At 40.1% G+C, this 18,183-nt stretch overlaps 1 protein-coding gene across 1 annotated transcript; it reads right to left on the bottom strand.

Annotated features, from left to right (window-relative positions):
* Positions 1-2,724: 2,724 nt before the first annotated feature.
* On the bottom strand, positions 2,725-7,404 carry fgl1 (fibrinogen-like 1). The gene is made up of 7 exons (XM_074647736.1): positions 7,193-7,404; positions 5,780-5,948; positions 5,466-5,625; positions 5,258-5,346; positions 4,334-4,422; positions 3,162-3,349; positions 2,725-3,069 (listed from the first exon to the last, which is right to left on the bottom strand). The coding sequence occupies exons 1-7, from the start codon at positions 7,256-7,258 to the stop codon at positions 2,871-2,873; spliced, it is 960 nt and encodes a 319-aa protein (XP_074503837.1). The 5' UTR covers positions 7,259-7,404; the 3' UTR covers positions 2,725-2,870.
* Between the last annotated feature and the right edge of the window lie 10,779 nt (positions 7,405-18,183).

Below are 18,183 nucleotides of genomic sequence, written 5' to 3' on the forward strand. Positions count from 1 at the left end.
GACAGTCCGAGTGGGCGGGGTAGTTTTGTTTGAATGTCGTTGTGGCTGCACTTGGGAAAATACCGACCAAACGGGCGGCTATGTGTTGTAATCAAGCGAACAACTAGATAAAGGATCATGTCCCGTTTTTCTGACGCTTGATTTTTCTTTCAGACATGGCTGAAATTACTGTTTGACATTATAAAAATAACTGTTTTTTGTTTTGTGCTAACGTTACAAATGGGTCATAAAGTATAAATACAAAATAATGTTGTTTTTTTACAGTAATGACAAATGATATTTCAGCCAGTTTCACACATACTTATCTCTATGTTGTAAAACAAATACATAATTAAAGTGCATACCTTCTGCAACCCTTTTTTGTGTAATATTTGTAATGACTGACACAAAAATTATAGGCTATTATTAATTCCTAAAGGCTTGTTATTCATGAAGGAAACTATATGAAAAAAACTCCTCTTGAACTCCGAGAGAGAAATAAATCCATTTTAATCTATTTATGTTTATATTCAAATACATAAATGGCAGCAGATCACTTTTCACTTGATACAATATGACAGATAAATTAGATTTTTAGATATTATATTAGATATTTTTTTATGTTCATTTTGACCTACTGACATGAATGGAGTTGCTTTCACAACTGGGCGATATTAAAGTCCAACTGTGATTATAATTAAGACGCTTGTGCAAGTATTGCCACTTGGCAGGTGGTGATTATTTATGTCACATTTCTTTGTGACATAAATCAACCCTTCACAATATGTGGCAAATGAGACTCTTGTTTTTGCAGGCACTCTGTTCTAAAAACAAATCGAGAACGGTATAGTGATGCTCTTCATTTTAGTACTCTCAGATCCTAAATGACTAGAGCATTATATCCTGCCTCTTTCTGACCTTTCAGAAATGGTAACACATGATCAGAAGTGTGCAAAAGGTTATGGTTAAAGGGGACCTATTATTCTTTTGTACTTTTCCCCTTTCCTTCAGTGTGTTATATAGGTTTTTTGTGCATGTAAAAGGTCTGCAAAGTTACAAAGCCCAAAGTCCACGCCAAAGGGAGTTACTCTTCCCCACAGAAACACTGCTCCTGAACTGCCTGAAACGCCTTGCTTGAAGTCCTGCCTTTTCTTTCAATGACGTTGTGATGTCACCAAGTAATGCATTTGCATAATACCTGACTAGCGGCTAGTTTGGCACGGCCTCAAACAAAGGAGCTGAAGCATAGTCCGAAGAGTTTGGTTTGGTTGACCAATCACAACAGAGTGAGCTAGCTGACCAATCAAAGCAGACTGGGCTTTTCATGAGGGATAGGAGCTCAAACAGAGCATTTTAGACAGAGGTGCTGCAGCACATCCAGTATAAAAAAAGTAAAGTGTTTTTTGAACATTAAAGCATGTAAACATGTTTTAGTAGAAACCCAAAATACAAGTACACCACCTGATACTCTGCACCTGAAAATAAGCATAATAGGTCCTCTTTAAGGTTAAGGCATTGGTATCCTTGACTGTGTAAAATCTATCTTAAAGGTGCTCACTCAAGAATGTGAAAAAAATCAGTGGACAAGAGGAAATTATTCCTTGTTTTATTTGGTGAATCATGGTTATAATGCAAATTGCACAGAGATAAAGTTGAATGTATGTTCACAAGCTGAGATAATAATTATAATATTAATAACCTGTAGGTGTTAGATGAAGTACTAATCAAGGAATCCTTTATATTTGTGATGTTCTTCTAACCTTATGTCACTTGTAACATCTTAAGAAATAACTATTGTTGTGTAGTGTTCTTTGTTTTCTTTCATGTAATAGCATTCTTTTATTTCAACTGTTTGTGATACATAGGTAATTTATGTTAATGCATGAATCAATGAATCAATGAATCAAGTGCTCTGACAAAAAAAGAACAAAAATCTGGTATCTGTGGATGTCGCAGGACTGTACTAAGCCCATCCGATCATTCGGCCTGAATGAAATAATTGGCCGGGCTGCCTGGAGTGGCTTTGGAGGGAGGCCTGAAACGATAGGCTGTCAGTGTTAACGACTTGGTGACTTTCTCACTAGATTTAGGAAGGTTTGGAGCTAGTGCTACTAACTACTTTCATTGGAAAATAGTTGGCAACATTGAGCTGGGTTTTTTAGTTGCATCATTTTAAAAAATCTAGCGTACTCTTGCTATAGTTTCTTAAGATTACCAACCCTAGCTTTAATCTTTATAACATTTGGGCAAATCCCAGACAGTACTGAGCTCAGCTGCTCCATGTATCATATGTTATTGTATAAAAAGAACACTTCCAGTTCTTGTTACAGCCATTTTCAGTGACACAATAATGGCTCTTTCAGTCCAATATTTCTGCCTGTGTCTGGGACACATGCTGACATCAGATTTCCCTTTTCTCCACCAAAACAGACAGCTGTGTGTGCAAGTTACTTCCCCTTACAACATCCATGTCTCTAAAACAGGCAACATGTTTCACAAGTCCTCTAACAAGCAGGCTATGTTGTTATATAAGCTGCTAAAGTCTTTAAAGATTTCACTATATTGTAACTGTAGTTTTATTCTAAATTTGGATCTTTCATTCCAAGATTGGATCTTTGGTCCATCCTGGCTATATTTACTCTACTGCTACTTTGCTCCATCCAGATACAATCTGATAGCACAGGAAGCATATTAGTTACCAATGGGGTTGATTAGTGCTTAGTGTGCAAACAAGTTCACCTGGGATTTGAGAGGATTATGAGACGAGATTTATGTTTCAGTGTGTTTTTGAATTTGAATTATGATTTCACACCAATTAATATCTTTTTACCCAACTGTTTCTGCACAAAATAAAACGAGCCAAGAAGACTTGATATCTCGTCATGTCTGATCTAGGAAGGTGGTCTGCGATGAACTGCATTGGGGTCGTCAATGGGAATGATTTTGAAGTCGACAGGTCGCAGCTTCATGACGGTTGTCTTCAGAGAGTACCACCATCCTCTCCAAGGGTACCAAACTACACCATCATCTGTCAACGCATTGTAGGGCCCATTGGGGTAGTACATGCCATTAAGATGGGCTGAGTGACACCTGGAGGATGACAGAATGAAGAGGACATTTTTTTTTACTGTAATGAATGACTGTGAGCATCTCGCTGCACGAAAATATCACAAAACTCGTACTTGTTGAACCACCAGCCTCCTTTGTCTTCCTGTGCACAGTTTCCTTTGTAGTTATCGTTGTCCTGGTCATATGTGCTGAATTTCATACCCTGGTGACTGGCCCACTCTGACACACCAACCTGAACACTTCTAGACAGAGCATCTCCAGCTGTACCTACATAGGTTCCAAAGGTAAGTCGGTAGTGATCCTGCAGAGAGAGATATGCGGAGAGCCCAACTTGTTTAAAAATTAAAGGAATAGTTTGACATTTTGAAAATATTTGCTTTCTAGTGGGGTGTTAGATGAAAAAGTCAACACCACTCTCATGTGTATACGCTAAATATGAACCTCCAGAAAGAAAGAGTATTAGTTCTCATCTCCCAGTAAATCGCAATGTGTTTTACACTTTGGTTTTTGCAGGGGGAAAAAAGTATAACGTCTTAACCACTGAGCTTTAGAGGTGCTAGGCGGAATTATTAAAGGAACAGTGTGTAACATTCAAGGGAATATATTGGTAGAAATGGAATATCATATTAATAGTCTTATTTAGTGTATAATCACCTGAAAATAAGAAATGTGTTTTCATTACCATGGAATGAGCCATTTATATCTACATACGGAGCGGGTCCTCTTCATGGAGCCGGCTGCCATGTTTCTACAGTGGCCCAGAACAGACAAACCAAACACTGGCTCTAGATAGGGCCATTCGTGTTTTCGCGTTGGCTATCGTAGTTCTCCTATGCACTTGGCAAACGGGAGAAGTTTCCCCGCTAGATGCCGCCAGATCCTACACACTGCTCCTTTAACTTTGGACAGAGCCAGGCTAGCTGCTTTCCCCTGTTTCCAGTCTTTATGCTAAGCTAAGCTAACCAGCTGATGGTTGTAGCTTTATATTTAGAGTACAGACATGAAACTAGCATCAATCTTTTCATTGAACTCTCTGCAAGAAAGCAAATCATTTTCCAGAATGTTAATGATTCCTTTAAGCCTGTAAGGGAGAAAGAGGGAAATTACTTTATATAGGCTAAACACGTGAAAACAAGATAATTAGATGCACCAAGTAGTTACTATACCTGGGATTTATGAATACTTTTGTCAGTATTATAAAATATTTGTGTATTTTTACCCCAAAAAATATTTAGTGTAATATCAAATTTTTCTCAACATTTTAGCGGCCGGTCAGCATCAACACCTCTTCATCGGCCACTTTGAAGTTCTTGTATTCGGCATAGCCCATGTAACCATCAAAGTCTTCCAGGATGAACCTCAGAGAATAATTCCCTGTAAGAGACAAACAATAAAAGCCTTCTGAAAATAATAAAAGAACCCATATCCCACATATCATCACAAAAAGAATTATTTAGGTTAGGTATTGATCTTGAATAGTTAAGGTTAGGGATTGACCCTCAATAGTTAAGGTTATGATAAGTCATCGGACAGCAAGTCTCGCAAGAGTTTTTACAGGTTTTTGCAGATTTCAGATCAGATTTGGCAATTTGCGGCTTGCCTTCTAGACATGACCGGGGTTGGCCACTGGGGTCGCAGAACTGCTGATGTTAGCGAACAGTTGACTATTTACACACCAAACAGACATGAAGCAACATTAGCATTCATTTGGAGTCGTGTTTCTGGTGACATGAAAAATGTAAGTCCAATATTCACTCTTCTCCTCGCTCTGGTTTTGGTCTCCACCAACTCCTGAGGGAAATATCTGATTCTAGTTTCTAAATGCTCCACTGTTCATCAGCTAGTCGCTAACTTTGTCTGCCTGCTGTTTGGTGCTGAGCAGTTAGCATAACTGGTTAATCCAGTTCTTTATGTTGAAAACAACTTCCTGATGTTGCTGGAAATGAGGTTGATAAGAGTGGTGAGAGTGACACAAAACAGTGAACGTGCGGGTTTGAAAACCAAAACAATGAGCTGAAAGATGCTAAAATACTTTGTAGAGCTGAGGGAAGCTGCAGAGTTGGGGGATGATTATCTGTGGGTCTGTCACTATGAGTGCCATCATTCACATTACACAAAGTAATTTGATCCATTGACAATATGTGAATATCGATTAGTGCTGCTTTAAATTACAAAATTTGGAAAATGTTTTTCTAGAAGTGGTATTGACCTTGTGTCGTGATGTAATGCAGGTTGTCATTTCCGAGCCAAAATTCTGCATCCATGTCTCCAAAACCATCCTTATACTCTGCCCATGACCTGAGATAGATAGATAGATAGATAGATAGATAGATAGATAGATAGATAGATAGATAGATAGATAGATTTATATGATTTTATTATTTTACAGTGATAGATATCAGACATCACAGACCCACCTGTTAAACCTCTCTGTTCCATTGATCCGTCTCTGAATGACGAGCCAGCCACCTCCATCACTCATATCACAGTAGACTCTGACTGGGCCAGGGCTGCTCTGAGGGTTGATTGTGTAGACACCACTGGATCTGGAGCCAGAACTGAAGAGCTGGGAGCAGTCTGACACACACACACACACACACACACACACACACACACAATACACATTCTGTTGGTACATTATCTGGTTGCTGTTTCTGCGATATGAGACACTGAAACAAGATATTTGAAACTTTGAAATGTAGTGTTGCAGTCCCGAGGCCGTGGCCCTGACCTGCGTACTTGGCGTCCTGGCTCTGGTCGGGTCTGGCTTCGTCCTCGTTGCCAGGTTGGTTCAGCTGTTTTAATCTGTGTAGGAGGAGTTCTTGTTTCTGAAGCTGGCCCTTCAGAAGCTTCTCCTGTTCCCGCAGACGAGCCACCTCCTCACTGCAACTGTCTGACGCCTACACACACATTTGGATTGTAACATTTGCAAGAATCACTTCTATTCCCTAACTCTGAGATAAAATATGCATAAAGTGAACCAATATGTAAAAATGTGAGGTTGTGGTTTCATGGGGGGGATTATGCGCCAGACTATTTCTTTGCTGGGAGCAGTGACTTTCTTACAGTGACGACACAAACAAACAAGATATAACATGTCAATTAGTACGCTTTTTTTTACCTTCGGACAAAGACACGCTAGCTGTTCCCCCCTGTTGCCAGTCTTTATGCTAAGCTAAGCTAACCAGCTGCTGGTTCAGGCTTCATAGTGTACATTATGAGAGTGGTATCAATCTTGTCCTGTTAACTTAGATATTCCTTTTAAGAGACAAGAACCAGACAAAGTTACTTCACTTTTCACTTTGGCGACATCTAGCCGTACCCCTCCTCTCAATTCTCCCTCTCCAAGACTGCGGTTAATGTGAGCCGCTGAGTGCAAAACCGTGGTAACGCCGTTCGCCTCGCTCAGAGGTCGTCCTTACCATAATAACACTACTTTAGGAGAAGTCAGACGGCGGCTGATGGTACCACGGTTTTGCACTTTGCGGCTCACGTTACCGCAGTTTCACAAGCGTGTCAGAGAACTACGGTGGCCTTCAGGTAACGTAAAAACGTGGAAGTCTAGAGCCAGAGTCTGGTTTGTCCGTTCTGGGCTACTGTAGAAACATGGTGGAGCAACATGGCGGACTCTGTGAAGAGGACCCGCTCCCTATGAAAGGCTCCCCTGAAATGTTACACACGGTTCCTTTAAAGTTTTTTTTTTATTATTTGTAATGTGGTGTTCACAGATACAGAAGTACAAGAACACTCTGACAAACACAGAGAAATCACACCTCCCATTGTGAGGACAGGGTTAACTATCCCTGTTGATGTATTTAAATAGAAACTGAGCTTGGACGTTAAATAGTGTGAAAAGTAACATCACTCTGTTTATCACTTTCACTGGAATTAGTCCTGCAACTCTGAAAAGACTAAATTCATAAAGTAAGTCAAGTAAATTCATGTATCTGACCACCTCTTTCAAAATGTAGCCTACTCTTTATTAGACTTTCCTATACACAATGTTTAGTCAACAGCAGTGACACAGCCATACATAAAGATAGTGAACAATAAACACATTTCCAGATATACAAATATATGATATGAGCACATTTGCATAAGCACACAAATAATGAAGTGAAGGAGAAGATCTGCGAGTACTTACACAGAGAGTTTGAGAGCAAGCTGCGATGACCATCAGTCCTGTGAACAGCAGCAGCAAGCCTCCCATCCTCTTCTTGTTTTAATAGCACAAAACTAAAAGATAAGAAGTGGAGAAAGAAGTAGACTTCTAATTCTCAGAGTTTAGACGAATCAAGAGAATGTTTTAAAATGTTCCCCACACACCTGGACCCAAGCAAAGCTGTGTCCAAGGAGAAGGAGAAACTGAAGAAATGCCTGATTCTCTACAGTCATAAACTATACAAAATATGCAGGGAGTGTCTAGAACAGACGCACACTTGCCAGAAGTACAGACGCACTTTCGGGGAATATCTCTTTTTTTTCTTTTATGCAACAAATAGAATAAAAACAGAACAGAGAATAGAGGTGTGGCATTGTTATATTAACAGGACGTAATGTGAAAAAATACTATAACCATATTCTTCTACACATTATTATTATTATTATTATCCTTTATTTAACCAGGTTAGTCCCATTGAGATCAAAGATCTCTTTTACAAGGGAGACCTGGCCAAGATAGCAACATGACAGTTATAATAAAAAAACAGACAACACATAAATGAACAACATTAAAACTTGTTCATAAAAAAACACTTGCACAAAGACAACCTGGACTGCAGCGATTTCACCAGAGCTTTGAACTCATTCAAGGTAACTAAGTTTTGAAGTTGAAGATCAGATTGTAAATTATACCAAGCAGTAGGTGCCGAAAACCTAAAAGCTTTCTTTCTCAATTCAGTTCGTACTTTGGGAACAACAAATTGCAAAATGTCCATAGAACGAAGATTATGACTTCCATTTTTCCTTTTAAAGGGACTGTTTGTAACTTCTCACAGGTATAAATCATTGCCGGTCAGTGTCCCATGCGCGCTCGCGTGTGGCTACGCTGTTCAGACAAGACTCCAACACAAACTACACGGAAGCACCAAAACCGCAAAGTTATACCTAGTGCAGCCCGTCTGTTAAACAGTGTTGGCCGCGGTCGGAGGACGCGGGGGAGACCGTAGCTTTGGTCTCCAGGACCGGAGTCTCTGCTGTACTCTGCTCCTCTGCTCCTCTGCCTGCCTTCACTCACACACCGCCCTCGTTCTCACTCGCTCAGCTCGCTCCATCTCTACACGTGCATGCGCGCACACTCCACACTGCAGAAGAGTTAGTTTAGCTCTGAGAATATCTAGTGAATATCTAGTGGACGTTTGTGCAGGAATAACTGCTGCAGCTCCTCCAGACCAACAGAGGTTTCCAGTGTCTTGTGAAGTGACGGGGCTCAGCAGAGAGAAATGACCAATTCACTTTAGAGCAGAGTACACAATGGTGAGTAAAAGAACGACAGTTTGTAATGAATCTCAGTGACCCGTGATACACGAAGACAATGAGCAGAAGCATTCATATACAACACATCTCCATAGTCAATAACAGGTAAAAGGTCGATTCCACCAGTTTCTGTTTCACACAAAAAGAAAAGCAAGACTTGTTTCTGTAGTAAAATCCTAATAAGAGCTTCAGCTTTTTTTACAACATACTGAATGTGCTCCTTAAAAGACAAGTGGTCATCAATTAACAATCCTAGATATTTTTAATTGATGACCACTTGTCTTTTAAGGAGCACATATGCATTTGATCTTAGGAAATAAGGCCAGAATGCAACATCAGCTGTTGCTCAACATCCCCAGATCCCTCTCCTAAATGTCAGTGATCTGCCATCTGTCCTCTCTTCTTCTCATTTCTCTCTTCTGTTCTCCTCCTGCCAGCTCTTTGATTTCCCTGCTCCTTCACGGCCACTTATCCGGCTCTGTGAGTGTCATTTAAAAGACTTGAGTAGTCACTTTGTTGATGAGCAGCATTGTGCCATTTCAAATAAACGTCGTGAGCTGCTAAATGCCACTGAAGGTCAGCTGTGAACGAGGCAGGAAGCGGCAGAGCAGAAGGAGACATTTCATCTCAAAAGGATCACAAAGAAGCTTGAGTGAATACGGTGACTGTTGCTGTTTTCAACTGATTCCTTTAAGATATCAGAAAATATCAATACTAACCTTGGTTTAAATTGTCAATCCAGATGTGTTAATACAATTATGCCAGGATAACATCCATTAGTCTACAATTAATAAAGACAAGAATCTAGAAAATCCTACTTAAGTAGTACACAGTTATAGTATATTGTACATGTGGAGGTCACTATCAGATCCTGCCTGTATTAATGAAAAAACAAAACCAGTTTGTATTAAAGTGAGGTTTTTATTAGCCATAAATGACTGAAGTTAAAGGAGACATGTCATGCTCATTTTCAGGTACATACTTCTTTTTGGGGTTTCTACCAGAACGTGTTTACATGCTTTAATATTTAAAAAAAAAAACATAATTTTTCTCATACTGTCTGTCTGAATATACCTGTATTCACCCTCTGTCCGAAATGCTCCGTTTTAGTGCCTGTCTCTTTAAGACCCGCTCCTGAAAAAACCCAGTCTGCTCTGATTGGCTTTCGAGAAAAATATAGCACAAATTTGCAAAAGTAGTTCTCGCAAGCCCCCAGGAAGAGTGCATGGCTTTGCAGCAAATTTTCGTAGCGACCAGACGGCAGTGCTACAACGTCCGTGTCCGTCACGTGATACCATTGGGCCCAAAAAGACTTTTTCCCATAGACTTACATTGGGAAAGAGACGTCTGTAACTCGGTGGATAATTTCTTTTTGAGGTAAATCTACCTCCCAGTATGAACACTTGATTAGCCCTTATTTAAATCATAAGGTCCTAAAAGTTGTAAAATGCACTAATAGCCGAATACGGAGTTATTTCCTTTCCTCCGTTCATGTGAATGAGACCCAGACCGAGGCTGGAGCGAGGGCTGGTAGGCGGAGTTAAAGGAAACGCTACTGCGCCTGCTCTATGGGCCCAATGGATGCTGAAGATCGCCGGATGATCTGGATACTTTAGCACTCAGCAGTCGAGCTATTTTGGCTTCAGGCGCCACTGAGCAACTCTCATAGGAATGAACGGGAGCCCCCCTACAACTCTGTATCCAGTTCTCTTTATACATCCATGCTCTCAAGACGTGGGCGGTATAGTGAATGAGCTAATGAGTCTTCATGTGACATAGGAAGGGGAGCCAAATCTGAATGGCTTGTTGAATCACATGTTTTCTGATCTAAGCAGCCCACAAAAAACTGACTGGGTCATCTCATTTCACGGTTTGTGGGTTGGTAGACACTCCAGATACCCAAATGTATGAACACAAACTCTGAAAAAGTGAGTTTTTCACGATATGTCCCTTTAATATTTCTATCTGCCAGGTGGTGGCACTAGTTTCAAACACAGCCAAATGACAGACCTGAGATGATGAGACGATTCATTATTTAACCCCTGATGCTCTACACTTAGAAAAGATGAGGCATTCTAATCCTTTATTCCAACTCCAAATGTCATACTCTTAGAGGTAGAGGCCAGCCAACGTTTCATATTTTTTGGCAGTGTGCGCGCACTAAAAATAATACATTCAGATATAATAATAACAATAATTACAACAACAATAACTACAATAACCACAATAATAATAATAATGATAATAAAGTATTAATAAAATGTGTAATTCATATGTATAAATAATTATAAATTGGCTATTCTGACATTAAGCAAAATCATATTACTGTCAGTAAGTCAGTCCTCAGACATTATTGTGTTCTCACTGTGTATCCAGTCATCAATTCAACTGGCCAAAGATGTGATTTCCCATCATCCTCTTGGTGTGTTGGTGGTGCTTTCCTCTCCTTAGGTTGTTGCACTGATCAATGATCCTACACAAACGCACACACAAACGTACACAATTACTTTTTGTTACCCACAGTTTCAGTGACAAGAGTGGACTCTTTTCCGAGTCCATTAAATGAGTTGTGGCAATGAAATCAGCACTGTCATAAAAGGTTACAGCAGACAGTTTTATATGCTAATTTTGCAATAAGTAAAATGTACGTAAATAAAAAAGGCCTACAAAATAATATCTAGAAACTTAAAGAGGTAATGATTAAAGGACTGGTGTTGCAGATATTTCAGCTAAAAATGCCCCCCAAAAACCTCTACCAAATAGAGCATATGTTACAAATCAGTGATATTAGCGCTCTAGTATTTTGCAAGATGGTGCATGACCCCTTTACCAGACATTTGGGTTGGAGCTGGGCTCTGACTGTGCCTGGATTCCGCAGTGTTTTGGTTGTTTTGCTCGATAGCACAGTGCCAGTACATTTCCCAAAATGTGGTCATGGGTTTTTCACAAAATGAGCTGCCCTTTTTTAAACCCTCTCACTTTAGTCGTACACTGCGTTTATTGAGCACATTATGATTAGAAACTAGCTAACACATATTATCCACTCCATCATACAAATGAAATCTCATTTGATGGATGGATGGATGTCAGGTAGACTCTATGTCATAACATCAATACTTTCATATGTGCTTTTTCACCTTCAGAATCAACATTATCTCATAATGACACAATCAGTCATTTTCAGCTCCACCTCGTCTGTTGAATCTCACCTTCAGGTCTAAGTCAGACTTCCTCTGGTTACCAGGAGTTTCTCTCCTTCTTCTTCCAGCTCTGTCAGCCTTTCCTATACGGAGAAAAGAAGACATTACTACCATTACTACTACCACCCGGAGTACTACAACTACAACATGCCCCCATGTTCTAAAAAAAAATTTGCAAAAGTGGCCTCTTGGATGCCCAAAACATGATGCAGTGTCCTCTAGGGTGACCTTCCAATAGAAAAATGTGATGAAGTGTCCTCTAGGGTGCCCTTCCAGTAGAGAAAACATGATGCAGTGTCCTGTAGGGTGCCCTTCCAGTAGAGAAAACGTGATGCAGTGTCCTCAAGGGTGCCCTTCCAGTAGAGAAAACGTGATGCAGTGTCCTCTAGGGTGCCCTTCCAGTAGAGAAAATGTGACGAAGTGCCCTCTAGGTTGACCTTCCAGTGGAGAAATTGTGACGCAGTGCCCTCTAGGTTGACCTTCCAGTGGAGAAAACATGATGCAGTGTCTTCTAGGGTGCCTTGTAGGTAGAGAAAACGTGACAAAGTGCCGTCTAGGCAAGGCAAGGCAAGGCAGCTTTATTTGTATAGCACATTTCAACAACAGGGTAATTCAAAGTGCTTTACAGAAACATTCAAGAACATTGCGACAAAATGCAAAAACAATTAAAACAGTTATAAAAACATAAAAACCTTAAAACATTAAAGATTAGAAAATAAAAACAAGCTAAAAATAAAAGCTAGGATAGAAGCTAAAATTGCATAAAACTCAAAAGAGTAAAAGTTATAGTGCAGTGTCAGAATAAAAGGCACCCGCAAACAGGAACGTTTTAAGCTTTGTTTTAAAAGAAGTGAGCGTTGGAGCGGTCCTGCAGGTTTCTGGGAGCTTGTTCCATATAGTTGGTGCATAAAAACTGAATGCTGCTTCTGCATGTTTAGTTCTGACTCTGGGGACACTAAGCAGACCTGATCCAGATGACCTGAGGTCTGGATGGTTCATAACACAGCAGAAGATCAGAAATGTATTTTGGCCTTAAACCATTTAGTGCTTTGTAAACCAGCAGCAGTATTTTGAAATCAATTCTCTGAGAGACAGGCAGCCAGTGTAGAGACTTCAGAACTGGACTGATGTGATCCACTTTCTTGGTCTTAGTGAGGACTCTAGCAGCAGCGTTCTGAATCAGCTGCAGCTGTCTGATCGATTTTTTAGGAAGACCGGTAAAGACGCCGTTACAGTAGTCAAGTCGGCTGAAGATAAATGCATGGATTAGTTTTTCCAAATCCTGCTGAGACATCAGTCCTCTAATTCTTCTTATATTCTTCAGGTGATAGAAGGCTGTCTTTGTAATTGTCTTAATATGGCTGTTAAAGCTCAGGTCTGAGTCCATGACTACACCAAGGTTTCTGGCTTGGTCTGAGCTTTTTAACATCACAGATTGTAGGTGAGCACTAACCTTTAATCTTTCTTTTTTGGCTCCAAAAACTACGACCTCAGTTTTGTCTTTGTTCAGCTGAAGAAAATTCTGGCACATCCAATTATTGACTTGTTCAATGCACTCACTCAGTGCTTGTATTGGACTGTAGTCTCCTGGTGATAGAGTTATGTAAATTTGTGTGTCGTCTGCATAGTTATGGTAATTTATTTTGTTGTTCTCAAAAATCTGACCCAGTGGGAGCATGTAGATGTTAAACAAAAGAGGCCCCAAGATGGAGCCTTGGGGAACTCCGCATGTGATTTTGTTCAGCTCAGATTTGCAATTACCTATAGACACAAAGAAGTCCCTGTCTTTTAGGTAGGATTTAAACCAGCTGAGTGCTATGCCAGAAATACCCACCCAGTTTTCCAGTCGGTCTACTAATATATTATGGTCAACCGTGTCGAATGCAGCACTGAGATCCAGTAAAACTAAAACCGTAGTTCTACCACTGTCTGTGTTCAATCGGATGTCATTGAAGACCTTAACAAGAGCAGTCTCAGTGCTGTGGTTTCGTCGAAAACCTGACTGGAAGACATCAAAAGAGTTGTTTAGTGCCAGAAAGCTATTTAATTTTTGAAAAACTGTTTTTTCAATTATTTTAGACAAGAATGGAAGATTTGATATCGGTCTGTAATTATTTACTACTGATGAGTCCAGATTGTTCTTTTTGAGGAGTGGTTTGATGACAGCAGTTTTCAGGGCCTGTGGGAAGACTCCTGAAACAAGAGATGCATTAACAATCTGTAAAAGCTCTGAGACCATACAATCTGATACTTTTTTGAAAAGGCCTGTTGGCAGAATGTCAAGGCAGCATGAGGATGATTTTAGATGTTGTATGATTTCCTCCAGGTATGTCTGATTTATTGGATAAAACTGTGTCATGGTATTTGCGCCAGGTTTAAGTGGACGCAGGGAAAACAAACATCCTGTACCTGCTATGGAGGAAGTGACTGCTTGTCTGATTTTGTGAATTTTTTCTGTAAAAAAGGAAGCAAATTCATTGCAGGCCCTGGAGGATAAAAGTTCAGAGGCTACTGACACAGGAGGGTTTGTTAGCCTGTCGACAGTAGCAAACAGGGCACGTGCATTGTTATTGTTTTTGGTGATGATGTCAGAGAAGAAGGACCGCCTTGCATTTTTCAGTTCTGAATTATAAATGCAAAGTCTCTCTTTATAGATGTCATAATGAACTTGTAGATTTGTTTTCCGCCACTGGCGTTCAGCTTTTCGACACTCTCTTTTTTCATTTCTTACCAACATGGTATTTCTCCATGGAGATTTTTTCTTACCAGAGACAATCTTCACCGTGGTGGGTGCAATGGTATCAATAACATTTGTAATTTTAGAATTGAAATTATCTACAAGCTTATTGACAGACATCCAGGGGAGGGTGGGTGTGGAAGAGAAAGCCTGAACAAATTGATCACTGGTATTTTCAGTGATATACCTTTTTGTGATTACCTCTGTCTTATCATTTCTGTGCACAGGAAGAGTACTCTCAAAGAATACACATGAATGATCAGACAGAGCAACATCCATCACTACAACCTTGGAAATGTTCAGGCCCTTTGATATGATTAAGTCCAAAGTGTGTCCCCTATTGTGTGTGGGCTCCGTCACATGCTGACTCATTCCATAGTTATCAAGAACCTGACACAGTTCTTTGGCCCCTCTGTCCTGTTGGTTGTCAACATGGATGTTAAAATCACCAACAATGACTACACAGTCAAAGTCAACACAAATTACAGACAGCAGTTCAGTAAAATCATCAAAAAAGTTTGCACAGTATTTAGGTGGCCTGTAGATATTGAGAAACAAAGTTCGAGAAGAGGAGTTCAGCTGAAGAGCGACATATTCAAAAGAAGCAAAATGTCCATAAGATATCTGTTTGCATTGGAGAGAATCATTAAACAGTATGGCAACTCCACCTCCTTTCTTATGCATTCTAGCTTCGCTCATAAAACTAAAGTTGGGAGGAGTTGACTCGATAAGAACAGCTGCACTGTTATTTTGGTCTAACCAAGTTTCAGTTAAAAACATAAAATCAAGCTTGTGCTCAATAATAAAATCATTGATTAAAAAACTTTTTCCTGCCAAAGACCTGACGTTTAACAGGGCTAGCTTTAATGTGCTAGAAGCATTATTATTATTTTTTGGGACATGGTTTGGCTGGCAAGGAATCAATGCTAAATTTGATAAATTAGCACAATCAGTAAAAATCTTCCTGTTTCTTTGCAGATTCACCATTCTTTTTCTACTACTTATTAGAACTGAGATAGAAGAAGCTCTCATCACACAGGGTCCCAGCTTATCCTGGAAACAGTCACGTGTATCATTAGCCTTGAAGCCTGGACCCAGCACATATCAATCTGTGCTTGCAACATTTTGTAAAGGAACATCCTTATCAGGCTGCGGAGACAGAGGCTGATTCCATTGTGGAGGGGATGGAGGTTGTGGGTGTCGTGCTTGTGGAGATAGTGCCAAAGTTGTTCGAGGTCGACCTCGTGGGGGGATCATGGGAGAGAAAATGGGTGTAGGGCGGGGAGTAAGTTTAGTTCCAGCATTGACCAGCTCCTTCATGTGGTCAGTGAACTCCAAGAGGGGGGAGGAGGGAGAAAGGGTGATAAGCGAGGATGAGGACGCCTCCTCTTGTCTCTGCTGTATCCCAGGGCTGGCTTGTGGTGGGGGGTGAAATGATTCTCCTTGAGGTCCCCTGGCACATTGTGTTGTGTCTTCCTCCAGTGGTGATTCCTCTTGTCTCGCGTCCTTGGCAGAGGGAACAGATGAATGACGCAGGAAGTAGAATAGGTTGGAGTTGAACAATTTTACTCCTGACTTGTTTAGGCAGAGTCCATCTGCCTTGAAGAGATGTCTGTGGTCCCAAAAAAAGTTAAAATTGTCAATAAAATGCACTGAGTCTAGGATTCCCTTCCAGTAGAGAAAATGTGATGCAGTGCCCTCTAGGGTGCCCTTCTAGTGAAGAAAACGTGATGAAGTGCCCTCTATGGTGCCCTTCTAGTGGAGAAAATGTGATAAAGTGTCCTTTAGGGTGCCCTTCCAGCAGAAAAAATGTGATACGGTTCCCTCTAGGGTGCCCTTCCAGTAGAGAAAATGTGACGCGGTGCCCTCTAGGGTGCCCTTCCAGTGAAGAAAACAAGATGCCCCATTACATGCAGCTGGTACCCTTTTTTTCCACCAATGTCTCTCAGACAGCCTAAGTCCGCCACTGACAACTACTGCTAGAGCACCTCTACTACTGGTACTTGTAATAATCTATAAATAAAACATTACCTTTGATATCCACTGCCTGTGTCCGCTGTGAGAACTCAGGATCATCTGGTTGAGCATCATCAGACTTCTTATAGTAATACTGTTGATCAGGGGGCCCGAATCTCTACATGTAAACACACACACACACACACACACACACATGATGGAACTTCTTGTGCTGCACTACTTTGTTTAAAGGACCAATCCACAGTCACACATCACTTCTCATAGTTCTAATGCTGGACAATAACGCACACAAATCCACACACGCATAAGCAGGCATACTCTACCTTGTCAGGCCACATGAAGCTAACGAAGAGAATGGCAGGAAGTCCAACAGCAAAGACGTAGACACCCCAGAGCCAGGGACGCTGGTGGGTGGCCAATAGGAGGCTCTCTATGATACCCGGCTAGAATACACAAATACAGATACTGTATGTCACCTGCTATATGATGATTTCTACAGTATAGCCAACCTACTGTGTATAAACATCGGCTACATAATTGTTAACAGGCAACAGATGGTATGAAAGCGCGAAACCGCAGTGCCTGGATAATAACAGTATGACCACAAAATGATCATGTGAAAGAAAAACCTATAGGAAAGGATTAGTATACAAGATAAAGAGAGAATAAACAGGATTTAAAAAACAAGTGGAAAAGGGACATTATTTAGGAGGAAGAACATACAAGCTACTGACTGTAGCAGCAATTTCATCTGTAATTTATTTATATGCATTAATATATCTGAGCAGCAGGTGGTGGAAGAGCCTGATTAAAACCAGAAACAGGTGTTCCTGCTTGGGGAAGCATATGTGTTGACACTACTCATGCTTGCAGTGTATCTGACAAAAAATTAACTGCTATCACGTTTTGGTTTGTTTGATATCGTAGAAACCTGATCTATGAATTATGGAACAATAAAATCAATTTAATTGAGTTTTTAACTTTAATGGACATTGTTTATTTTAAAGTGTGTCCGAAAGATAGCATAAGCAACGGTCACTACACCTGAGGTGGATCAGGATTTCATCCAGCCCATTACCTTGTTGAGCGAACAGTTAATAATTGGAATTAGCAAGCAAGCACATATTTGTTTCGAGATAATTTAAGAAATATATATTTTAGTTCTATTGATTACTTACAGAACCATAAAGCTAAAAAAAACCTAAACCTTAAAAAAAGATATATTGTTTTATAATACTCTTGCCAAATGTCTCTACATTGATTTTTCGGGATTTATTTTATCTACTTTTTTGTATTGTTAGTAGGGCTGACGGTTGATTAAAATATTTAATCGCGATTAATTGAATGATTGTCCATAGTTAATCGCGATTAATAGCATTATTAATAGCACATTTTTTTATCTATTCAAATTATTCCTTAAAGGGAGATTTGTCAAGTATTTAATACTCTTATCAACATGGGAGTGGACAAATATTTGCTGCTCTATGCAAATGTATGTATATATTTATTATTGGAAATCATTTAACAACGCAAAACAATGACAAAATGTTGTCCAGAAATCCTCACAGGTACTGCATTTAGCATAAAACATACGCTCAAATCATAACATGGCAAACTCAAGACCAACCTGGGTACCCATAGAACCCATTTTTATTCACATATCTAGAGGTCAGAGGTCAAGGGACCCCTTTGAAAATGGCCATGCCAGTTTTTCCTCCCCAAAATTTAGCATAAGTTTGCAGCATT

This window comes from Sebastes fasciatus, chromosome 10 (genome assembly GCF_043250625.1).
Source record: "Sebastes fasciatus isolate fSebFas1 chromosome 10, fSebFas1.pri, whole genome shotgun sequence".
NCBI classification, from domain to species: domain Eukaryota; kingdom Metazoa; phylum Chordata; class Actinopteri; order Perciformes; family Sebastidae; genus Sebastes; species Sebastes fasciatus.

Excerpts from the sequence above, each read along its gene's own strand:
- fgl1 (XM_074647736.1), bottom strand. The coding sequence starts at position 7,258 with ATGGGAGGCTTGCTGCTGCTGTTCACAGGACTGATGGTCATCGCAGCT. Across the intron at positions 5,347-5,465 it reads GGAACAGAGAGGTTTAACAG|GTCATGGGCAGAGTATAAGG; the intron begins GTGGGTCTGTGA and ends TATCTATCTCAG. Across the intron at positions 3,070-3,161 it reads GGAGGCTGGTGGTTCAACAA|GTGTCACTCAGCCCATCTTA; the intron begins GTACGAGTTTTG and ends GTCATCCTCCAG.